General features: G+C 42.8%; 1 protein-coding gene across 7 annotated transcripts in view; it reads left to right on the top strand.

Annotated features, from left to right (window-relative positions):
• The window catches only part of LOC106563017 (microtubule-associated serine/threonine-protein kinase 3), a 197201-nt gene extending 172807 nt beyond the window's left edge, over positions 1–24394 (top strand). For all 7 annotated transcript variants that reach the window (XM_082958135.1, XM_014128199.3, XM_014128202.3 and 4 more), the window contains 17 exons: positions 1816–1877; positions 1967–2058; positions 2434–2642; positions 2871–3009; positions 3969–4101; positions 4367–4532; positions 9622–9723; positions 11638–11760; positions 11876–11988; positions 12701–12822; positions 13034–13248; positions 13471–13671; positions 14500–14726; positions 14976–15098; positions 15409–15545; positions 16928–17112; positions 17295–24394. In XM_082958135.1, the coding sequence (XP_082814261.1) occupies positions 1816–1877; positions 1967–2058; positions 2434–2642; positions 2871–3009; positions 3969–4101; positions 4367–4532; positions 9622–9723; positions 11638–11760; positions 11876–11988; positions 12701–12822; positions 13034–13248; positions 13471–13671; positions 14500–14726; positions 14976–15098; positions 15409–15545; positions 16928–17112; positions 17295–21199 (6254 nt within the window). In that variant the 3' untranslated portion in view covers positions 21200–24394. The remainder of the gene's footprint in view (positions 1–1815; positions 1878–1966; positions 2059–2433; positions 2643–2870; positions 3010–3968; positions 4102–4366; positions 4533–9621; positions 9724–11637; positions 11761–11875; positions 11989–12700; positions 12823–13033; positions 13249–13470; positions 13672–14499; positions 14727–14975; positions 15099–15408; positions 15546–16927; positions 17113–17294) is intronic.
• The last annotated feature ends 1582 nt before the right edge of the window (positions 24395–25976 follow it).

The raw sequence follows: 25976 nt of genomic DNA, 5'->3' as shown, positions 1-25976 counted from the left end.
TGTAGGTTTTAACTCGAACCCTGTTCCTGGAGAACTACCGTCCTGTAGGTTTTCACTCCAACTCTAATCTAGCGCAATTGATTAATAATTAGCTGGTTAATAAGCTGAATCAGGTTAATTACACTTGGGTTGGAGCGAAAACCGACATGAGGATAGTTCTCCAGGAACACGGTTGGAGAGCCCTGGCCTAAACCAAAGTTAGTGGAGGTGCAGCCAAACATCACACGTTCAGAAATGAAAAGAGTGCTTTCTGATGAAAGCTGCAAGGGCTGTGAACTCATTCCAGTGGTGGGCTGCATTGATAAAGGAAGTAATCAAGATGTACATTCCAATTCTTCACCCTTTTCCTGAAGTGTACCCCCTCATGGATTTAAAAGGAATGGAGTGAGGAATATGGTGGAAACTCCCTCCAGCCATGCTTGTACCAATCCAATGATTTTTAAATGCATGAGGGGGATTGAACGAGTGTAATCTTCTGGAGAAAGGTAGAGAATCGTAACGCAGCCATTGTATTGTGGATCATCCAATCACTTGTCATGCTTTGTGTTCTCGAAGTCCCAGTTACATTGATGACCTGATGAAAATATGACAAATATAATTCTATGATAAGAGTTTGATCCTGACACAGAATCTAGTTAACACCATCCAGCTTCATCAGAACACTAAAGCCTACATTTTCAGAAAAGTAATTTATCATTTGTATTAACTTGCACGTTCTGTTCCTCGTAAAACTCACTCTGTAATGTACTGTGATAAAATACTATGATTAATTTAAAAAAATCGTAATTATGTTGTGGATATTGGGGTCTTAACGTTTTGGAAGCATTGCTGGAGCAGAACATTTTTTTAGTTTTTAGAGAAGAATGACTTGTATTACTGCAGTATAACTACTACAAAAGAACTAGTACTAGAAGTACTAGCTACCATTTCAGTATCCACAATGACCAAAATATTGCATCAGCGTTACAGTAAATATTTTTTGCAAGGCTAATATAACCTGTAAGGCTAGTATTAAACACCAATGTAAGACAAAGGTGATGTAGAGTAACATGTGTCCTGTACCGAACAGACTGCCATCCTAATGACTCTCTCTCTCTTTCTCAATTTAAACCCCAACGTTCATTCTGACTAATTAGAAACGAATGGTCTCCCTATAGAGCTGAAACAGTTCTACACACAGACTGGCTCACTAACCTCCGTCCTCATTTGCCAATGTCTCTCCACTCATTTCCCCTGGGCTTATCCCGTGTGTTTTCCTTGCCCAGTAGCCTGGAGTGCTGGAAGCAGCCTTCTAGGCAGGGACAGATGTTAAGTGGCATTGGAAATGGGTTTAGGGTCTCTGTGGGGACGACCGAACGACCCCCCTCCTGATTCGCTACCTCCTGCTGTTCATACATCACTGATGGGAAGGGATGCATACACACGTGCATGTATATACGCACACACATATGCAAAACACGAACGCACACACATACACTTGAGTGTTCTGGAGTTGTGGTTTTCTTAATGGATGTCCGACATGTGTTGCTGCCACTTCTGGTTTCCACCTCATTTCCTCTCATTTAGGAATTCTCAGACTCAGCTTATTAAGTGGACAAAGTCAACAGATTGCTCTTTCTTAACTGCCAAAAAAAAGAAAGTGTGTTAATATACAGTAATGTCAACTCCCTATAGGCTTTGACTAAATGTTGAGGTGTGTATATATATATAAGACATCTGGATTTAAAGGTCACTGTTTGGTGTTTGAAGGTGAAAATGCTGAAATTGGAAAGTCGAATGAAATGCTGACATGTTCTTTCTCTCTCTCTCCTACAGAAATTGCTCAGATGACCAGTTATGACAGTGGGATAGCTGAAACACCAGAGACAGATGACTCTGTGAGTATTCAGTATATTTTCCTCAAGTTTTTAATTACAGGTTTGATGTATTTCAGTAGAATAAAGTTTCTCTACTCTCGTCCTCCCAGTCCCAGAGTCTGAGCGCGGCCCTACGATCCCGACGAAAGCCCTGCGAGATGGACTTTGAGATGACCAAACTCATCAGCAACGGAGCCTACGGGTGAGAGAAACCTCTCTGGTGTTAGTCAGGACGGTTATGATGGAATCCAAATCTGTTTCAGTTGTTATTTAGGATTTGAATTGGATATGTGATTTGGATTTACTCACATTTTGTACTTCAACCTTCATTTCAACCTTCAATTCATGGCCCTGTCCTTTTCTGTTCCTAAACCACAAATAAGTATGTACCGCGGCACTTACATCATGTATTCCCTCTCCTACAGAGCTATGAATGTGTGATTTCAAGCCATCTTTACGACGTTTATGACTAACCGTGTCATTCTCTGTCTGACAGAGTAATGTATGGTTGATTTAACTTAGCCTTTGCTACTTTGTCGGACATATTGTCTCCTCTCTCTCACTCTCTCTCTGACAGGGCTGTGTATCTGGTGCGCCATAAGGAGACCAAGCAGCGTTTTGCCATGAAGAAAATCAACAAACAGAACCTGATGCTGAGGAACCAGATCCAGCAGGCCTTCGTGGAGAGAGACATCCTGACCTTCGCTGAGAACCCCTTCGTGGTCTCCATGTACTGCTCCTTCCAGACGCGACGACACCTCTGCATGGTCATGGAGTATGTGGAAGGTAGCTAGCCTATTCTTATTAAAAAAAAAAAAAATTCACGCACCCAACACAGTGGAAGACAGAAAGCCTGGTTCATGTTAATGTCCATCCCTATTCTTTACCAAATGCACTTTTTGGGTTGGGATTAATCATTAATAATTAAACATATGTTGAATGTACTTCATTGTAGTATATTTCAATGTCAGAATGAACTCAATAAACCAAGTATCTGTCTCTGTGTGCCATTAGGAGGTGACTGTGCCAACCTGCTGAAGAACATGGGGCCCCTGCCTGTGGACATGGCCAGGATGTACTTTGCTGAGACGGTCCTGGCTCTGGAGTACCTCCACAACTATGGCATCGTCCACAGGGATCTCAAACCAGACAAGTCAGTCTCTAATATCTCTATAGTAAAGTCAGCTAATGTCACTGAGAAGGTAGATAGATATAGCCTGGTCTCAGATCTGTTAGTGCTGACTGGTGATTTATTTTTATTTTTATTATTTGTCTTTTTTTTATTAATATCTTCTTTCCAACATGTCACACTAACCAAGCAACAACAAATAAAACACCACATGTAAACACACATTGTTCTCTCTCCTCCAATTTTGTCACATTTCTATACTTTTCTTTGCATATCACAATTTAATCCTAACAAGAAGTTGAAATACAAATGTTGCGTATATGGGAGGGATGCAACGAAATTTAAAGAACAAGAAATAAATAGGTAATTAATATTCTGAAATGGTAAAGTTAGTCATAATAAAGTTGCCAGCAATTTTTTATTATGTACATTATTTGTATAAATGTACATATTATTGATTGGTATATTGGTTTTGTATAAATCATTTTGTATCAATACCATGATTATTATTGACATATTATAAATAAAATCTTCCCCCATTTTCATTCACACTAAGACAACTTCAAACTTGGCCCATTTATTTTCATATTCCTTTATCTTTCCTTTTATATTTACAAAAAAAAGATCACGTTTGACAGTGTTCATTGACAGTTTGAGCCATTCTGCAAATAAGGGTGACTGCTCCTCTTTCCAGTGCCTTAAAATGACAATTTTAACAGTGTTAGTGACCTGAGCATGGAAGCATTTGGTGTATTTTGACTGATGATCTTAACCTTTTTAAAATCGCCAGTCACTTGAGTGATCAATGTTATTGCGCCAATTGAGCGAGATTTTGTAGATTAAAGATTTGTATAGTCACATGTAGAGGGTTGCAGATGTAATTGCAGGGTACAGTACGTTTCCTGAGCTCCAACAATGCCGGACGCTATCTTCTGCCATTAGCATCCATGTTATGGTTTTCTCTCATTCTCTCCCTTCCCCAGTCTGCTGGTGACTTCCATGGGCCACATCAAGTTGACAGACTTTGGGCTGTCCAAGGTGGGCCTGATGAACATGACCACTAACCTGTACGAGGGACACATAGAGAAGGACGCCCGGGAGTTCTCTGATAAACAGGTACATTGTGTGGAGATGATTGACATTCTACCTACTGTATAAGCCAATCTTTCTTGCTCATTTATTTATTTTGGTAATTAAAACAAGAAAGCAGAGAGAACATGACAACTATGGTATCCAGTCTGAACACGGTTCGAAGTGTTCAGAAATTGGATTCCAACAGCTTTCAGGTTATTCTTTTTCCAATGTCCAGCCTCAACCTTTCACCAAAACATACTTCTATTATGATGTGCCTATACCTGTTGCCTTCTGTCTGTGTCTGCAGGTGTGTGGGACCCCAGAGTACATTGCCCCAGAGGTGATCCTGAGACAGGGCTATGGGAAGCCTGTGGACTGGTGGGCTATGGGCATCATCCTCTATGAGTTCCTGGTGGGCTGCGTACCCTTCTTTGGAGACACACCAGAAGAACTGTTTGGGCAGGTCATCAGCGGTCAGTCTAACTCTCTTCTCTCCTTTTGATTTGACTTATGGGGCGAATCCTAAATTCCAATGAAGTCGAATTTGCACTTAACATTGACATCAATGCATAACTAAGTACGACAAAAATATGCAGGCCTTAATGGTAATATCTAATTATTCAGTATGGGATTAGATGGTGCCAATCTTTCCGATTCATTTGGGATTAAGGCATGTAATGCACAAAACAGATGGTGTGTGGGGGTGTGGATTCAGCTTGACACGAGACATACATTTTTTTCAAGTTTTTGATAACTTTATGATAGTTTTTACAGAGAACCCAAGTGTTCCCTCTATCCTATGTTAATGAATGTGGTGCCATGACAGATTTGGTGTGCTCTCCATCATGGCAGGCCAGAGGGACGAAGTGTTAATTAAAGGGCTCTGAACACACAGCTGAATGCCACGCTGCTCAGGCCTGAGGGCCACCATGCATATTCATGCTTCACTCCCAAATTTGATGAAAATGGGAGCGAAATGGCGCCAAAGAGACATCCGTGGAATGGTGCAGTCTATACTGGTGTGGCGTATGCTGCTATTTTTCAACTTTCGTGAACAGGCTACACTTGTCAAACACACAGACACATGGAGATACACAAACAAAACTGGAAAACACACAGATGTTTTGATCACATACAGTACCTTCAGAAAATAGTCATACCCCTTGACTTATTTTACATTTTATTGTGTTACAGACTGAATTCAAATTGGATTAAATCGCTTGTTTTTACTTAACACATATATACATAGTACCCCATAATGACGAAGTGAGATGTTTTTAGACATTTTTGCTAAATTATTGAAAATGACATATTTCATTTACATAAGTATTCCCACTCTTTGCTATGACACTCCAAATTGAGCTCAGGTGCATCCAATTTCCTTTGATCATCCTTGAGATGTCGCTACACCTTGATTGGAGTCCACCTGTGGCCAATTACATTTTTTGGACATGATTTAGAAAGAAACACACCTGTCTATATAATGTCCCACAGTTGACAGTGCATGTAAAAGCAGAAACTATACCATGAAGTCCAAGGAACTGTCCAAAACAGAATTGTGATGAGCATATATCCAGTGGTGGAAAAAGTACTCAATTGGCATACTGGAGTAAAAGTAAAGATACCTTAATTGACAATGACTCAAGTAAAAGTGAAAGTCACCGAGTAAAATACTACTTGAGTAAAAGTCTAAAAGTATTTGGTTTTAAATATACTTAAGTATCAAAAGTAAATGGAATTGCTCAAATGTACTTAAGTATCAAAAGTAAAAGTATAAACCATTTCAAATTCCTTATTAAGCAAACCAGACGGCACAATTTTCTTTTTTTCTCTTTTTATTGACTGATATCCAGGGGCACATACCAACATGCGGACATAATTTACAAACAAAGCATTTGTGTTTAGTTATTCCGCCAGATCAGAGGCAGTAGGGATGACCAGGGATGGTTTCTTGATAAGTGTGTGAATTCAACCATTTTCCTGTCAAAATGTAATGCGTACTTTTCAGTGTCAGGGAAAATGTATGGAGTAAAAAGTAAATTATTTTCTTTAGGAATGTAGTAAAGTAAGTTGGAAAAAATATAAAAAGTAAAGTACAGATACCCCAAAAAAAACACTTAAGTACAGTAGTACTTTAAAGTATTTTTTACTTAAGTACTTTACACCACTGCATATATCTGGGGAAGGGTATACAACAATTTCTAGAGTGTTGAAAGTTTCCAAGACCACAGTGGTCATTGAAGAATGGAAAAGATATGGAACTACCCAGACTCTACCCCGACCCCGACCAAACGGGCAAGAAGGACCTTGTTCAGGGAGGTGACCAAGAACCCAATGACCAATCTGACAGAGTTACAGAGTTCCTTGGCTGAGATGGGAGAACCTGCCAGAAGGACAACAGTCTCTACAGCACTTCACCAATCTGGGCTTTATGGGACAGTGGCAAAACGGAAGTCACTCCCTGAGAAAAAGGGCACATGACACGCCTGGAGTTTGCAAAAAGGAACGTGTGAGAGAGAGCATAAGGCAAAAGATTTTGTGGTCTGATGAGACAAAAATGGAACTCTTTGGCCTGAATGCAAAACGCTGTCTGGAGAAAACCAGGCACAGCTCATAACCTGTCTAACACCATCCCTACCGTGAAGCATGGTGCTGGCAGCATCATGCTATGAGGATGGGATGTTTTTCAGTGGCAAGGACTGGGAGACTTGTAAGGATAGAGGAAACAATCAATGGAGTCAAATACAGCAAAATCCTTGATGAAAACCTGCTTCAGAGTGCAAACAACCTTAGACTGGGGCGAAGACTTACGTTTCAACAGGACAATGACCCCAACCAACGCTGGAATGGCTTCAGAACAAAAATGTGAAAGTCCTCGAGTGGCTCAGCCAAAGCCCAGACTTGAATCCCATTTGAAAGTCTGTGGAAAGATTTGAAGATTGCAGTTTACCACCGCTCCCCATCTAACTTAACAGAGCTTGAGAAAATCCGCAAGGAAGGAAGAATGGGAGAAAATCCCCACAAAGATGTGCAACGCTGACACAAACATACCCAATACGACTAAAAGCTGTAATCGCTGCCAAAGGTGCTTCTTGACTCAGGGGTGGGAATACTTCTATAAATTAGATATTTAATTTTCAATAAATTTGCTAAAATGTATAAAAACATGTTTTCACTTTGACATTATGGGGTGTGTACATGGGTGAGAATTAAAAAAAAATGGAATCAATTTTGAATTCAGCCTGTAACATAACAAAATGTGACCGACAGGCTTGATTCGGTCTTTTGTAGCAAAATTTGAAATTGTGTTTTTTACATCGGATAAAAGTAGAGACTCAAAATGTTGTGTCATACACTACCGTTGAGGAACAATGGGAAAGTAATTCTGCTTTGAAAGTTGATAAACTTGTAACCACACGTTTGAGAAAATGGCCCTTGAATTGTTTAGTACCTACTGGAGAGCTCTTCTTTATCAACACCCATTCAGCATCGTTCACACCTTCTTAGGCTTCAGCCCCACCCATCTCTTTAAGGATTCACATGTGAGGCTATGTACTAAACAACTAGATATTTCAAGACTAAAGGCTGGCTTATACTATGGGTATATTCGTAAATTTAATCAGAGTGTGCTCTGGGCGTTCGTATACTCAGAGCGTTGTCAGATTGTCTGTTCGTAAATTCAGAGCGTTTCGCTCTCGGAGCGTTCGGAGCACACACTGGACGCTCTGGCCGAGGAGAATGGTTGATCCGAGGGTTCTGACTAGTCAAGCACCCAAGCTAACTGGCTAACGTTGGCTGGCTTGCTAGCTACTTCCAGACACAAATGAGAGAACTCTGTCCATTTTACTCACTCTAGCAGAGCTGGTTAGGCTGTTTTTATGTTATCTGGAGCGTTGGTGACTGCAACTGTGCTGCTGGCAACAATTTAATTACATTTTTATGCCAACAATTAGTGACACCGGCCATATTCAATGGGTGTTGAGCGTTCGTAAAGTATTCTGCGCTCTGGCATACTGACGGGAGTGCTCTGAAATCGGAGTAGATAGCCAGAGCGAATTTACCAGCTACGTCTATCGACAGTTGTTGCAGTGACATCATGAACATTCTATTGAAATAGTTACTTGCATAGTGGAGTCTTTTATTTAAACAATGAACCATAATCCCATCTCATAACGTTACTACCCTGCATGAATCTGCAGGTAGATAACCAACCAGGTTAAATTTTAGCTAGCTAACATTAGGCTATAACTAACAATGCAAATGGCTCAGAGATATGAATAATATTACTACACAGATCATACACATAACATTAGCTAGCTAGCCAGCCAGCTATCGTTATCTAGCAAGATAACAGTACACTTTAACTTGAAATGAAAACGACTTTCTGACAAAATGAGAAATGTGTAATATCTGAAACTGTAGCTAGCTAGACTATCTTACTCATATACATGGATGGACACTTCTCCCTCTCTCTCACGGATGCCATGGTTACCCTTAGTTTGAAGACGTAATCCAGAGACAGGTGTTTTATACAACAGTTGTCTTTTTGACTCCGTCTTCATATTTGCAATCAAACGGCAGAATTATCTCCATCTCCTTAGCTTTCATACTCTAATTCCACTGCCTTCAAAACTCGATTTTCCAGAAAGTGGAGAGCAGCACTTATGCAGTTCTACTACGTGATAGCTTTCAAAAAAGCAGATTACGAAGGATTACCAACACATACTGACCAGCTCATGTTATAGACAGACGCGAGCTACATGGCAGACCAATTCGAACTCATCTCTCGGCATGTCGAGCGTACTCATTATCTCAGCCGATCAAGGCTGGCGGGATGGTTATCTTTTTCTGTGGCTAAACCAACTAGTCTCGTAATTTAACAATTGTATTAATATTTACAGATGGCATACAAGTTTATTATTAAGGCACATGAAGTTCACATGTTCCAGAAGGCATTTCTGCCTAAAAACGCATTTTGATAATAAAAAATTATAAAAAATGGCGCTCCTGTGAAGTAGTGATGCGCGACATACGCCTAGTTTCCTGAAACGAGTCACGTGGATAAGTCGAAGGGTATGAATACTTTCTGAAGGCATTGTAATTATAAAAATGTTTCAGACCTGGATAATGCATATTATTCCAGTACTGGAGAACAGACAATCATGAATTTCATATCTCATCCTTGAGGGAGTGAAGATCGCCAATTTCCAAATTCAATGGTGTGAATCACAATATGCCCTTTTGTCTGAGGAAACTCTCAATGACATGCATTAATCAGATTGACTGTGGGACTGTTAACTGTGGCTAACTGCTAACTCCGTATGTGTTGTCTATGGGGTGCTGTTAATAACTTCTTGCTAACTCCGTATGTGTCATCTAAGGGATATTGCTAATGTCTAGCTAACTCGCTGTTTGTTTCTATGGGATATTGCGAACGGCTAGTCAACTCAGTTTGTTTTTTGTGTGGGATATTGTTGCTAACTTCTAGCTAACTCTGTATGTGTTGTCTGTGGGATATTGCTAAGTACTAACTAACTAACTGAGTGTGTTGTCGTTTCCAAGATGAGATCAACTGGCCGGAAGGAGAAGATGCTCCCCCTGCCGACTCCCAGGAGCTGATCACCCTGCTACTCAGACAAAACCCTCTGGAGAGGATGGGAACAGGTAGGCACAAGTTGTGCACAACACATGCCACATACAAATACCTTTTTCACTCTACCAAACCAAGCCAAGCTGTACTGGACTACTGGTTTCACATCCACCAAGTAGAGTACGGTTCGGGTCGGCCCCATATTTATGTGAGTCAGGCAAAACATTTTTATTTTTTATTGGGGCTACGTTTAGTTTGTTGAAACTCAGCACAGGGTACAGGAAAGGAAAGGTTTTCTATTATTAGAGGTTGAAGGTGTTCAAAGGTTTACTAACAGTTATGACTTACCAGGGAGCATTCTCTCCCCTCAGTTAAAACTGTCCAGGTACAGACAGTGGTTATTGTCATAACTCTCTTGGTGCCTTCTCAGCACAGCCCATTATTTAAAGATACAAGGCTGGACAAATGGGATCAAACAAATGGGCGGAACAGTTTATCACATAACCCCGCTGCCTCACCTTTTCCTTTCTCCAATTACAATAATTCCTCCCGGGCCGCCTCGAATGTCGACCCGGGCAAGGTCACGCATCTTCAGCGTCTGCGAATGATAAACATTGTCCCTGACCTGAGATGAAGCCACGGGCTCCCCACCGTGTCTTAAATGGCACCCTATTTACTATATAGGGCTCTGGTCAAAAGTAGTGCACCATGAAGGGAATAGGGTGCCATTTGGGACGCATCCTTTGTCTCCTGCACAGCAGGATATACAGGACTGTATTCATCAGATCCAGAGGTTGGGGTCGAACTATTCATCGGCGGCCCTCCGTCTCTTCCTCATAGGTCACCGGCAGGAAATTGCACTGCATAATTAATGGCCGGTGATGTCACTTTTGGGTGCTGGCCAATAAAAAAGAGAGGATGAAATGTTAGCGTCTGCATTTCCTTTTGTGTTTGGACAGCGGTGCCACTGCCCCATGTCAACTTTTGTCTTGAATGGAGCGGAAGTGTGTATGTTGGTACTTGCAGTAGGCCTATGTGTGCAAGATATCTGTGTCCATCTCTGTGAGTCTGTTTGTGTATGCAGAGGTGGAAAAAGTACCCCATTTGTCATACTTGAGTAAAAGTAAAGATACCTTAATAGAAAATGACTCAAGTGAGAGTCACTTAGTAAAATACTACTTGAGTAAAAGTCTAAAAGTATTTGGTTTTAAATATACGTAAGTATCAAAAGTAAAAGTACAAATAATTAAAAATTCCTTATATTAAGCAAACCAGATGGCGCCTTTTTCTTGTTTCTTTTGTATTTTACGGAAAGCCTGGGGCACACTCCAACACTCAGACATAATTTGTGTGTTTAGTGAGACCGCCAGATCAAAGGCAGTAGAGATGCCAGGGATGTTCTCTTGATAAGCGTGTGAATTGAACACTTTTCCTGTTCTTCTCAGCATTCAAAATGTAACAAATACTTTTGGGTGTCAGGGAGTAAAAAGTACATTTATTTTCTTTAGGAATGTAGTTAAGTAAAAGTACACATTGTCAAAAATATACATAGTAAAGTACAGATACAACAAAAAACTACTTAAGTCGTACTTTAAAGTATTTTTATTAAGTACTTTACACCACTGTGTGTATGCATGTGTACAGTGCATTCAAATTATTCAAACCCCTTGACTTTTTCCACATTTTGTTACGTTACAACCTTATTCTAAAATGGATTAAAACATTTTTTCCCCCTCATCAATACGCCATAATGACAAAGCTTAAAACAAAAGAACATAGTACATTTACATAAGTATTCAGACCCTTTACTCAGTACTTTGTTGAAGCACCTTTGGCAGCGATTACAGCCTCAAGTCTTCTTGGGTATGACGCTACAAGCTTGGCACACCTGTATTTGTGGAGTTTCTCCCATTCTTCTCTGCAGATCCTCTCAAGCTCTGTCAGGTTATATGTGTATGTTCATAATGTGTTTGTGCATCCTTCCTTAGGTGGTGCGTATGAGGTGAAGCACCACCAGTTCTTCCACACTCTGGACTGGGACAGTCTGCTGCGACAGAAGGCTGAGTTCATCCCTCAGCTGGAGTCAGAGGACGACACCAGCTACTTCGACAGTGAGTCTAGTCTACTTCCTGCTCTTAAAAAGTACAGTTATCTATACTATAGAATACAGCTTCTTCGAAAGTGAAAGTTAGGTAGGATAGTAATTCAGGCTTTTTTCCCCCACAGCTCGATCAGATAGGTACCATCACCTGGAGACGGAGGAGGAGGAGGATATGAATGATGAAGACTTCAATGTGGAGCTACGACAGTTCTCCTCCTGCTCTCACAGGTTCTCCAAGGTGTGTTCTCTTTCTTTCACTTTCTTTCTCTCGCTCTATTTCGCTGTTTCTCTCACTTTCTCGATAAGCTACAAAGCATTCACTCAAGGCATCACTGCTCGCACACTTCCATATCACTCCTTACGATGGAAAGCCAATTGTGGATCAATGAGGTCGTTACCTAAAACAGAAAATGATTGGAGTTCAAACCAACATCTGGAATGCTTTCAGTGTTAACTCAACATGTAAGATTTCATATGGAACCGACTTCGTTTGGTCCATAAAACATGCTATGCATCTTTACCCCAACCCCCTACAGCATGTAATGTAAATCTCGGCTTTGCATAAATGTTCTGCTGCAAATCAGATCTATTTTGGGAGAACGTAGAACACAATGGCAACACGTGCGCGTTGTTGTGCTGCATTGCAGTATGCTCTGCCTCTGAAAACAATGTGCCTTCGATGGCAGGAGAATGGCTGAGGAAGAGTTTTTGTTCCGTGACCCACCACGACCCACCAGTTTGTAGTGCACAGCCTAGCAGTCTAAGCAGTGGCTGCTGCCGCTATTTTGGAATCACTGCCTGTTTTCTATAGTATCAAGGCCTGTCCCAACTTTTTCATACTATGAATGGATATATTTATGAGTGATGTGTTTAGGTGTACAGTAGTTTTTTTCCCTCTATGAGGACAGTCTGTAAGGTCTCTGTCTGTGTGTCTGTCCCTGCATGTGTAGGTGTACAGCAGCTTGGACCTGTCCCGTGGCCAGCTGGAGGAGAAGGGCGAGACGGAGGAGAAGAAGAGTGAGAGCTCTCTGACTGTAGACTCTCTGAGCTGGACACCGGAGTTCACTGAAATGTACGCTCCACAATATCCCTTCTGTTACACTTCAACTCTGATTAATGACCATCTATTGTTTTCACACACCTTTTGGTTCACTATTCATTCAGTTCTCATCACCATTACACTTGCAATGCGTAACCCAATTAGTCAGTACAAGCTAGTATGTTTTGGATGTTTATTTTCTGAGGGTGGTTGATATTTACCCATTTCCATTTTCTCCCCTCAGGCACTCCCTGTCCCGATCCTCAGACACAGAGAGCACTAGCATGGGCCTTCGCCCCCCCGGCCTGCTCCCCAAGTTTGCTATCTCGGCCGAGGCAGAGGACGGAGATGAGGAGTCCCTGGTCCTGGGGGACCCCAGCAAGGTGGCCTTCTCCATCGGAGAGGACGAGGTTGACGCAACCACCCCCGGGAGCACCCACAGCGGGGCAACTCTCTCTGGTATGGAGGCCTGGGCCTAGAGCACTGGTTAGAGCTGGTACAAGATGTAGGGATAATGCTAGATATGGGCATCATGTTGGGTGTTTAAGACTGTGGGTTCAACTGGTATTCAAAAGCAAAAAAAGTTATTATATGGTTCAATGTTTTTAATGTGCTTGACTAACAAAAACATGTATGGAACATTTTGGACATAATTGTACCCTGTTCTTCTTTGGTCTGTAGGTAGTTTCTCAGACCACCTGGACCCGCTTCCTTCCAGGGGTGAGGGCGTAGACAGCCCTGACTCCTCCTCCAAGACTCCCATGGACCTGGGAGGGCAGCATGGCGGCCTGCAGCCTGATGGACATGGGGATAAGCATGGTGGTGTTGCCAAAGTTTCCAAGTCTGTCTCAGCTAGTGCCCTCTCCCTCATGATCCCTGGAGGTGAGAGGACACACACACACACACACACACACACACACACACACACACACACACACACACAACCCCTGTGATCTCTAGCATTTCGATTTAGAGGAGGTTAGAGGACAGGATGAGGAGTAAGCGCAAGCACATAATTAGAATTAGAGCGATGGATTTTGAGAGAGGAGTGTGAAAGAGATGAAAGATGCCGAGATGAAAGATCTGTGTGAAATTGGCACAGCTCCTGCTGGGATGAGGCTCCAGTTTATGGAGTGGCTGTGTGCGCAGTAGCCCAGAAGAGGAGCCACTAACTCGGGTGGTGAGCTGAGAGGCTGTTGGGAGGGGAGTAAATCCCGTAGGTCTCACTCCCAGCAGGGACACAGTGATTCCTGGCTCCCAGGCTTTATAGGAACAGCTGGGTACTGATGGGAGAGCCACTGGAAAACAGGTCAATAGAAATTACAGTAGCGGTCTTTGTATGTGTGTCTGTGTTTTCACCTTTAAATGAACTTCCACTGGGGTTTTGGTTTGAGGAATTTTTTGAATTCACTCTATAAAAATAGGATAAAAATGGATGGTGTGCTATTCAAAAAATGTATATGGAAACACTTATTTTGCTTTCACACTATCTGGCAGATTCCCAGATTAGTTTCTTGATTGTATCACAATGGCCACATTATATCCCCTAGTAAAATGCCCTTCATTAATGTGTGTCTCATATTGGTACATATATCATTAGAAATGTCTTTCTCATTCTTCCAGATACCTTAAATGCCTGCTTTGTGATATTTCCAGCCATTTTTAATCATTTAAAATAATGACATTTATTTGTCCGTCTTATTGTTCCAGATATCTTCGGGGTGTCCCCTCTGGCCAGCCCCATATCCCCCTACTCCCTTTCCTCGGACCCATCTTCTCGTGACTCCTCCCCCAGCCGAGACTCATCCCTCTGCGTTATCTGCCCTCGGCAGCCAATCATCATCCACAGCTCGGGGAAGAAGTTTGGCTTCACGCTGCGGGCCATCCCGGTGTACGCCTGCGACCGTGATGTCTACACTGTCTACCACACGGTCTTAGTAAGAACAGCCTTGTTTCACCATGTTGGGGCAAACACAGTCAAATAGCTAATGAAGTACCGGTAATACAGTACATTTCTGTTGATGGTCACTTTCATCTGTGCCATTGTATATTGAATAATATGTTTAGTGGCTGTATTCAATTAAACATGTACCATGGGAAACAATGTTTTGTTTTTGTACTGCAATATGATCTCATTATTGAGTGATGGTAGATACAAGTAGCTAGCTGTGTTTCTGTGTGTTTAGAATGTGGAGGACCCGGGTCCGGCCCAGAAGGCGGGGCTGAAAGCTGGTGACCTCATCACTCATGTGAATGGAGAGCCGGTCCACGGCCTGGTCCACACTGAGGTGGTGGAACTGCTGCTCAAGGTCAGAGAACCATTGGATATAAAGCTTTCATCAGATATACTGTAACTGCTAGTTACAAGTGTCCACAAAGGGTAGTGATGTAATCGTATAAGCATAAGGTATCTCTTAAAGGTATTTCTAGTTTGTAACTTGATATTCTCATGATGGAGCTCATATATCTCAATGTTTATCTACCGGTAATTTTATTTACAGTAGTCCAGCCAACTATTTTTTATTTCCAACCCTGTTTCTAACTTAACACTCTCACAAAGGTGCTAATTCATTTGGGACCAGTTTATCTTATGTATCCATGTATCTGCTTCCTTTCCAGAGTGGCAGTAAGGTGGCAATCTCCACCACACCGTTTGAGAACACCTCCATCAAAACAGGGCCTGCCAGGAGGAACAGCTGCAGGAGCAAGATGATCCGACGCACCAAGAAGCCCAAGAAGGAGAAGACACAAGAAAGGCAAGAATTTCATGTTTGGTTTTGTATATGAGAAACCATTTCATTATTAGATATGACCAATTAACTCGATCTAAGTCTCTATACAGTGTGCTCTGTAGAGGTCACTAGTAAGCTTGTACAGCAAGCGTTTTCAGGTTTTGTCATATACAGTATAACCACAGGGTGTAGCTGTGGCTCCTTGCAAAAGTGCTAAAACTCCCTCTGTCACTACTAGACAAAGACAATTCTCATCACTACTGTCAGTCAAGTTTTTCATTCCAAAGATCTCACTGTGGCTTTCATTTTTGATTGACTGAATGGTTTTATTGGTTCCTCAAGAACATAAACATTGTTAAACCACCATTTAAGAATAATGATCATCAACTCAGCGAAAAAAAGAAACGTCCTCTCACTGTCAACCGCATTTATTTTCCGCAAACTTAACATGTGTCAATAATTGTATGAACATAACAAGATTCAACAACTGAGACATAAACTGAACAAGTTCCACAGAACTTGTGACTAACAGAAATTGAATAATGTGCCCCTGAACAAAGGGGGGGTCAAAATCAAAAGTAACAGTCAGTATCTGGTGTGGCCACCAGCTGCATTAAGTACCGCAGTGCATCTCCTCCTCATGGACTGCACCAGATTTGCCCGTTCTTGCTGTGAGATGTTACCCCACTCAGCAATTTTTTTTTACCCCACTCTTCATCCAAGGCACTTGCAAGTTCCCGGACACTTCTGTGGGGAATGGCCCTAGCCTTCACCCTCTGATCCAACAGGTCCCAGACATGCTCAATTGGATTGAGATCCGGGCTCTTCACTGGCCATGGCAGAACACTGACATTCCTGTCTTGCAGGAAATCACGTACAGAACGAGTAGTATGGCTGGTGGCATTTTCATGCTGGAGGGTCATGTCAGGATGAGCCTGCAGGAAGGGTACCACATGAGGGAGGAAGATGTCTTCCCTGTAACGCACAGCGTTCCGATTGCCTGCAATGACAACAAGCTCAGTCCGATGATGCTGTGACACACCACCCCAGACCATGATAGACCCACCACGCACAGAACGAGCAGTATGGCTGATTTCCTGCAAGACAGGGATGTCAGTGTTCTGCCATGGCCAGTGAAGACCCCGGATCTCAATCCAATTGAGCACATCTGGGACCTGTTGGATCAGAGGGTGAAGGCTAGGGCCATTCCCCCCAGAAGTGTCCAGGAACTTGCAAGTGCCTTGGATGAAGAGTGGGGTAACATTTCTTTGCTGAGTTAAGTTATAACACAATTTTAAGGATCGTTTTCTTAGACGCTCTCTAGAGTCTAGACCACAAATATAATCTAGTGAGTGTCTGGGCCTCATACTGGTAGACTGACCTTGTCTTCTCTCCTCTCTCTCCAGGCGGCGGTCTGTGTTCAGGCGATTTGCCATGCAGCCCTCCCCTCTGCTGCAGACCAGCCGTAGTTTCTCCTCTCTCAACCGCTCCCTGTCCTCTGGGGAGAGTCTCCCGGGGTCTCCTACCCACAGCCTGTCCCCCCGCTCCCCCACCGCAGCCTTCCGACCCACCCCCGACTTCAACCAGTCAGGTGAGATAGACTGTCAATCATTCACATTTTATGGAATAAATTAAATGTACACAATAAAATACATTTTCAAATTAAGCAGTGTTTATCAGTAAAACAATCAATGTTTCTTAAATTAAGATGCACTATATTTACCCCTATAAAATATTATTAGTTGAATAAGGTCCTTCCCTCTGTGTTTCCAGGTGGCAACTCCTCTCAGAGTAGCTCCCCGAGCTCCAGCGCTCCAAACTCCCCCGCAGGCTCCGGCCACATTCGCCCCAGCACCCTCCACGGCCTGGGCCCCAAATTGACTGGCCAGAGGCTCCGACAGGGCCGTCGCAAGTCCGCCGGCAGCATTCCCCTCTCCCCGCTGGCCCGCACTCCATCTCCGACCCCCCAGCCCTCCTCCCCGCAGCGCTCACCATCTCCCTTACTCAGCCATGGGTCCATGGGGATCTCCAAGACCACCCAGGCCTTCCCAGTCAAGATGCACTCGCCCCCCACCATTGTCCGCCACATGGTACGGCCCAAGAGTGCGGAGCCGCCCCGCTCTCCGCTCCTCCAGCGGGTGCAGTCGGAGGAGAAGCTGTCACCCTCCTACACGGGTGACAAGAAACACCTGTGTTCCAGGAAGCACAGCCTGGAGGTAACCCAGGAAGAGGCCCTGGGAGAGGAGGTGCGTCCTGGGGACATGGACCACCACACCCTGCAGAGTGTGGAGGAGACGCCCAGCGAGCCTCCGGCCATCACCCGGGTCCGGCCGGCTGAGCAGGGCTGCCTCAAGAGGCCCGTTGGCCGCAAGATGGGTCGGCAGGAGTCTATGGAGGAGCTGGACAAGGAGAAACTGAAAGCCAAGGGGGTGATGAAGAAACAGGACTGGTCAGAGAGGCGAGAATCCCTGCAGAAGCAGGACGCTCTACAGGAGTCTGATACATCTGGTGCTGAAGGAGGAAGAAGCCAGGGCAGAAGCCAAGGCTCAGAGACAGTCTCACTGGAAGGCAAAGCTGCCAGCTTCACCCTAAAAGATGTCCTGTATAAGAAGCTGAACACGCGTGCATATGAGGGCACCCCTGAACCACTAGGGGGCAATAGCGCTGACCCATCGCTGTGCTCTATCCATCCTGACTGGAGCCCCCAGAAGCCTGAGTGGCAGCTGTCCAGGCAGAGCAAAGAGGGCGGTAAGCCAGACAGGCTTGATTTCAAGGCCCCGAACATGGAATTTGCCCGAAAGAGGCAGTCATTCGAGGAGCGAGAAGACGGCATGTGTCGGCTCTCTCCCGGCATTCATGAGAGCCTCCATTTTGGCTCCATCCGTTCCAAGAGTCTGCAGCTGGACTCAGCGCTGGCTCTAGACCACATCAAAAGTACAATGAGCAGCGTCCACACCAGCCCTGAGGTCCTGAACCCCAAGATGTTCTCTGGGAGGGGGGAGGGAAGCGCCGTGGAGAAACTCCAGCTCATCTCCTCCAATGAAGGCTCCCTCAGGAAGACCTCCTCGGAATACAAGCTGGAGGGGCGTCTGGTCTCCTCCCTCAAACCCCTGGAGGGCACCTTGGACATTGCCCTTCTTTCCGGGCCAAGGGTGTCTAAAACAGACACCTGCCTCTCCAAGATGGCCGACAGTGATGGCGGCTCAATAGGGATGCCCACGTGGCTGCAAAGCCCAGTTGAGCGGCAGGTGTTGATTCCCCTGCTCAAACCCTCTGACAAGCAGAAGAGCCCCTCCACCAGTATACTAAGCCCTGGAGCTGTTGTGGCCCTCAGCAGCCCAGTTCCCGCCAAAGAGGCTAGTATTTCCAACACTGGGTTTAAATGCAGTAGCAGTGGTGAGACGCCACACGACAGACCTAGTCACAGTGAACCCTCTATGGCTTCCTCCAAGGCAGAGGTCTCCGACTTTGGTGGGAAACAAGAGAGCAGGTCCAGTATGATAGCTCACGATCATAGGACATCCCGCCACAGCGCCCACTTTTCCCACTGCGGGAAGACGCCCTCCATACGGGAGGTCAGCAACGAAGACCAGGAGGAGGAGGTGGAGCCACCTCAAGAGACTTCAGCTCCCGCACAGGAAAACAACATTGACATCTCCAAGACATCCAAAACAGTTGTCGCCGCAAAGCCAGGGAATCCCAGGAAGACTGCAGCATCCGTCCCTGCCCCAAAGGTGGAGGTTCATGCAACTGCCCCTCATGTAGCTGTACCAGTAAAGCAAAGTTCAGATTGTCAGTCAGGGCCCAGTTACCTGCAGAACATTGAGAAACAAGGACCAGCTGAGAATACAGGTAGCATCACTACATTTGTACAATTTATTTTAGAGCAGACTCCATACCTGTCAAAGACGCAGATGGTATACAGCAGCCCCTCGACAGGGGCCACAATGCAAACGTCCATCCCTGCTCCAATCTCTAGTCTTGGAGATAAGAACCGAACAAGTGGTCAAGCTTCTCAAAAACAGCATGGCACGGAGAAAACCCAAAATCCGGACAAGGTTCAAAGCAACAGGCCAGTTCCAAACAATGTCAATGAACCTGCCAGTGTGTCTGCTGTTGAGGAGCTCAAAACTGCAAACGCAGGAAGAGATAAAATGACCGAAGTCAGAGAGACAAGCGCTAAAGTGGATGTAAAATCTGTTTTGTCTAAAGAAATGTTGTACAATGCAACTGGTAAAACAGAAGCAACACAAAGGTGTGATCAAAGAAAATATGCTTGTACCATTAGCAGTCAGGTAGCAAATAGTAGTGTAGCAAAGCAAACTAGAGAAGATCCCACTTCACCAAAGATGAAGGGTAGCAATGCAAAGACTGGAGAGCGAGAGCAGTTATCTTTAACAAATCGACCTGCTGAAAAGGCTTGGATCAAAGGGGCTCTTGAGACAGAAATACCCATCACTAAAACGCAAACTGTTGATGTAAATATCAAAGAGACAAGTCCTGTGCGGACAGTGAAACAGTCACCACCAAGTCCCGCTTCAACAAAACAAACGATCTTCAATCCCAAAACTAAGCCAAGATCTGACTCACCTATCCCTTCACAAACTTTTGGGAAGACAGAGGAGGAGAGGAGGAGGTATGAAGCGAAAACTCCTGCCACAGCCCCAGTCGTCAACGTAAGCCTGGATTCAAAACCGCAAGAGTCATCTCAGAAAACCCTGGTGTCAATGGTCAAAGAAATCCCAGACTCAAAACAGAAAGATCCCCTACTCAAAACCTCAGTCCAAAGCCATGTCAAAGAAAGTTCAGTCTCTAAACTAAAGGAATCTTTGTCCCAAATTCCTGCCCTAACTCCAGTTGTCAGACAAAACTCTGACCCAAAAAAGAAACCGAAAGAACTAGAACCCCACACCTTTGCCCCAACCCCAGCCCAAGTCATCAAAGATAACCTGGACTCAAAACAGAAATCAGCCCCTCAGAAAACCTCCATCTCAACCTCAATCAACTCAAAACAAAAGGAAATCACTACTTCACCAGTTGTCAGACAAATCGTAGATTCAAAACATAAATCGCCCCCTCACAAAACTCTTGCCCCAAACGCAACCACTGTCATGAAAGAGCCAGCCCATATCTTTGCCGCAACCCGACAAGCCCAGAAAGAGCCTCCGACCTGGGCCAGTGCTCCCTCCCAGTCCGCCCCTGTACCAGTGGTGCCAGTCCCAGCAGTGAGAAGAGAAGCACACCCACCCAACGGTGGAACTCTCTCAAGCAGGGCCAGCGGCAGCACCGGACAGGAGGCTGTGGTCCAGACCTCCAGGGAGGACCAGGGGAAGCCGAGGGAAGAGGCCCCTAGGTTGGACTCTTATAGGGGCCTGGGTGGGGTGGATGCCACAGGGCCAGCAGCCACCACCCCCAGCAACAGCACCCCCCAGGCCAAACCCAGCACATCTGAACCCAGGGTCACTAACTCTGACAAGCAGGTAACCTCCAGCCGAAAAGAACAGGCTGACAAGAAGAAAGGGGAATCTGCTCAAGAGGTTGCATCTGCACAGAAAAACACCAAGAGAGAGACTTCAAGAGTGGCTGCTGTGGTGAAAGAAGCCACAGGTTCAGACAAAGACTTGGCCCGACACAAGCAATCGAAGGATTTGCCACGTGGCCCCGCAAACAGAAAGTAAATGCGGGATTAAAAAAAATACGACGGCAGCCACCTTTGCTTTTGCGATATGTCCGAAATAAAACATTTTTGTTTTTGTTAGTAGTGTCATCATGCCTTATTTCTTTGAGAACCGGGGAAGCTGTTACTTCAGTGTTTATATTGCGTGAGAGAGACAGATTTTTGTGTGTGTGTGTTATCCTGAGTGTGTGTGTGGTGGTGATTTGTGAATGCTTGGTCGATTACAATAAATGTCTAATGTTTTTGGACTGAATGTAGACTGATTTGCTGCTCATTTGTGGTTCTCTGCTGTGTGTAACAAAGGTGTCAAATTTGTATCTGGTGATTGTTTGGGGGCTTTATTTTTAATTGACAGCAGAGTGCAATGTGCAATCAATATGTCAGGGGGCAGGTTGAATTGAATTGCACTGGGTTTAGCGGTCTGGGTTTAGAGCACCTGACATTGAAGGTAGCAGACTTTCGATGCGTGTAGACTGAACTATGTCCATTTCACTCCCACTCAGAGTTGTGAGCTGAAAACACAGTAGTCATGGCACATCATCCAGTCAACTATTTAAGAGGTGTGATATTGATGCAGATCATTCACTCGCACTCATTATACAGAAGTGAAATATCACCAAGTTTGTTTAGATACTTTATCTTATGTCGCTTTTTCTTTATTTTTTATTACCAAGAAGTGAAGTTAGCTTTTTTTGGTTTTGGGTAGCGGTGCACAGAAGAAACGCAGTATGTTCTGTACTTCTTACCTATAACTATTTAATATGGAATCATCTTACGGTTCTGGAATCATATTTAGTGGAAGAGGCCTTAGGGTTATGGGGAATAAAAAAAACTTGCTGTTCTTAGCAGGTTATGTTGTAATTCACATTCCTTTCACATCTCTACATTTCTTAACCTTTGATTTTTATGCAATATCTTGTAAGTAATTATGTCAACACTAACTGTAAAAATTGGGATACATGGGCTTACGTAAATATAAGTGTTTGTTTTATATGTATATATTTTGCAATGTCATGTTTGTATACTCAGTGATGTCATTTCAGAATCATGTTCTGCTTGATAATTCTATGGTCTAGAATAAGCTAACATAATGTCTATCTCTACCTATCCAAAAGACATCCTCTCTAACATAGTAATTTTAACAGTTCTGAATTTTACTTGAAGAGAAATAAAGCATAAATGGGCAATTGTGATTTTCCTCAAAAATGTAGTGTTACAAATAAAAAAACAAAGGGGCAAGTGGTTCCCAAGAATGTGTTCAATCTCGATATTGCCATAATGTATGAAGAATTGTAATACACTGGAATATTTCACTGAGCCCAATAAATTTGAATATTTCACTGAGAAAATATGTATGTTATTATGGCAATGTGTAGAATGCAAGCTCAATGAGTTGATGGAATGAACCAACAATTCTAAGTATGTTTGCCACACTGTGGAAGAGATTTCTGAAAGTCCGTTTTTAAGGAGTAATCTGCATCTTATTGGGTGTTGTTTTCCAGTTTTGTTTATATTTGTGCGATAGATGTTCATACAATGGGAAATGCAGTTTTGGGTATGGTAAATTTAAAAAGGGCTAAAATTCAAGTAAACGTCAAGAAAATATATTGGGAATGTCAGGGTTGCAAGAGATTAGATTTCAGATAAACTTCTGAAGTTGTGTTCTATTGTTTGTATTGTTTTTTGTCATTTTCATTCAACTCCTGTTTTTTCTTTTTCCGTGAGCAATGCAGTAGCCTACATTTATGTTCCAGATCAGCCAGATGAAAACAATATCCAGTTAAATGTCTAGCTAACAATAGGCTTGAAATTACTGATTTTGTAAGAACAAAATGCACCAATATACAAATCTTATATACATAAGTCATTATTCAAGACAGCTGATGTTTAGGTGATTATACTGACTTTGTGTATCAAAAAACAGTGGACTTCTTTTACGCTGACATAGGCATATCCTGTAGTTTAGCTGCCAGGCCTTTTGATTGCATACCCTAAATATCCAACACAAAGTAGATTTCTAAATATGCTATACAATATTTACTCTATAATGTAGGCTATGTCATAACAATCTACTTTATCTTAGGGAGGCAAACAAAAACTAAACGGGACGCTATATATTTACATAGATGGTCAATTGTACCCACGAATGCACATTCTAGAAAATAACAAATGAGATTGATTGTGAAGATTTTTTTTTTTTTTAAATAAGAATCTGAAGTTTTACTATTCTCATTTAGTTATTGTAAATGTATTGTCAAATGTTTGGGGGGAGAGAAAAAGGTCACCTTAATATTAGACACCTTTCCCCTTCCTTCTAGTTGTACTAATTAGTAGAAAGAATGATTGAGATGAGAATGTTGTTCCCTATCAAACAGGCTCTTCCCACTGGGCAAAAAGCTGGTCAACCTTGTTTCCACGTCATTTCAACCAAAAAGATTCAATGGGATGACGTTGAATGAACGTGAAAAACTGATTGGATTTGAAGAAAGTCATCAATGTAAGGGAATTTCATTTATTATTTTTTTGCACCTAACTTTAACCAAAATTCAACGACATGGTGACGTTTTTATTGATTTCACGTTGAATTTACATTAGATGACAACTCAACTAAATGTAAATCAAACCAAGACGTTGAACTGACGTCTGTGCCCAGTGGGGGGATACAGATGGAAATGAATCAGAAAGACACTCCATCATTCAAAGAAAGTGTTATTTGTACCCATGCCTTTTTTTCTGATTGATGTTTAAATCCTTTAAAAATAGCACATTCAGTGTTTGTTTACAAATACTTAATGGATGTATATTTTGTATATTGTGTTAATGATTTGCCAAATCTATACGCTACGTCACAGGAAATATGTTCGTGTTGGTAGTGTCTGTGACTTCCTCACCTACCCAGCCACCCAGTTGTGTTAGACAGTCTATCTGTGTGGTGGTCAATGTCTCTGTTTCAACATCTGTCGGGTCCCACATTGTCCTGCTTGTTTTTGGAGTTTCCTTTTTTCCTTTATGTGTGAAACTAGTATTAGATGAACTTGCTTACTATGGTTTGTCTTTTAGGATTTGTACAATAAAGATGTTTGAGTTTTTGTATTTCGCCCAAGGAAATCTCTATGGATGTCATAGATGTATATTAAAACAGATATTTATACTTCTAAAGTTGCATAACACTGAAAATAAAAAGGCATGATAAAAACCGGTTTCTTTATTGATTTAATGAAATTATCATGAAAAATCTGAATATGCATTATTATTTGTGTCATTGTGATATAAAGATTATGAAGAGATATACTAAAATGGTATGCCTGGCCTTGTATTTATCCTTGGTATGTTCAGTTCTAATGGATATGGTAGAACTACCCAGATTGTTTTAGTCAACTAAACTTAGTTCTCACCCACTTACTTATATAGTCTCGTTAAGATGCTCAAACTGTCATCTGCAACTGTTGATATGCAACAGCTTGCTTTTGTTTTAAGTTCAGTTTAGGGTTGGGCTATGGTTAGTGGATAGTTAGCTGAACAGTTTGTTGATACGAAGTTGAACATTATTCTATACCATCTGCAGGGAACTATTTCCAAATAAAGTGTTACCCTTCAAAGCATTTCATATCCTCTATTTCTTTCTTAGTTTTTTTATTATGACACATGCAATTGTTAAAATTGCCATTGACATAACATGTCCAAATTGTAACATGCCAGCAAATGCACATCCGATAACCTTTCTTTTTGAACCAACACATGTCCTATCTATGTAAATCACTTTATTGGTATTGCTCTGAATCCAACCAATTAATTCAATGTTGGAACAGTTGCATGCCAAAGGGTTGTCACTCAGGTCAATTTTGCTATTTTCTCTTTTGACAGAGTCTACTTAAACCCTTTCTATCTGATTAATGGCCAAATTGAGCAGGACATTATTCATTGAGTTGAATGGATTGGCAACAACTAGTTTATTACCACTAAGATCGGCATACGTCAGGTTGGTGAGGTAGTGAAATGTGTTCTTCTCAAGAGATGAAAAAATCCACATCAAAATCCTAAAGTTAAATTCAGAGATCTGTTTTTTTGCATGGGCTGCGTGTCACAATTCCGCATCTGCGTTGGAAAATGGCAGAACTACAGTGCTGTTTGTCAGACCAGCAGCAATCCCGAACGTCGTTCTTCTCATGAAAACGTCTGAACAGTTTGGCCTACTAACTAATATGACCACTGAAGGTAACCCATACAAATGAATGGAAGAATGGAGGTATCTTTGTGCCAACAAAAATAAGAGGTTAAATGTGTAAAAACTATTTGAGCTTACATGGTCGGGGAGGTGACCAAGAACCCGATGGTCACTCTGACAGACCTCCAGAGTTCCTCTGTGGAGATTGGAGAAACTTCCAGAAGGACAACCATCTCTGCAGCACTTCACCAAAAAAGGCCTTTGTTTGTGGACAGATGGAAGACACTCCTCAGTAAAAGGCACATGACGGCACGCTTGGAGTTTGCCAAAAGGCGCCTAAAGGACTCTCAGACCATGAGAAAGAAGATTCTCCAGACAGATTCTACCGCCAAGCCATAAGACTCCTGAACAGCTAATCAAATGGCTACCCAGACTATTAAATTATTTGTGTCCTGCACAAAGTAAAAGTGTCATGCACAAAGTAGATGTCCTAACCGATTTGCCAAAACTATAGTTTGTTAACAAGAAATTTGTGGAGTGGTTGAAAAACGAGTTTTAATGACTCCAACCTAAGTGTAAGTAAACTTCTGACTTCAACTGTATTGAAGCAACA

The sequence above is a fragment of the Salmo salar genome, chromosome 11, assembly GCF_965601325.2.
Source record: "Salmo salar chromosome 11, fSalSal1, whole genome shotgun sequence".
NCBI classification, from domain to species: domain Eukaryota; kingdom Metazoa; phylum Chordata; class Actinopteri; order Salmoniformes; family Salmonidae; genus Salmo; species Salmo salar.
Note: the sequence above shows the minus strand (reverse complement) of the source record. Positions and strands in the feature narration are given on the sequence as shown.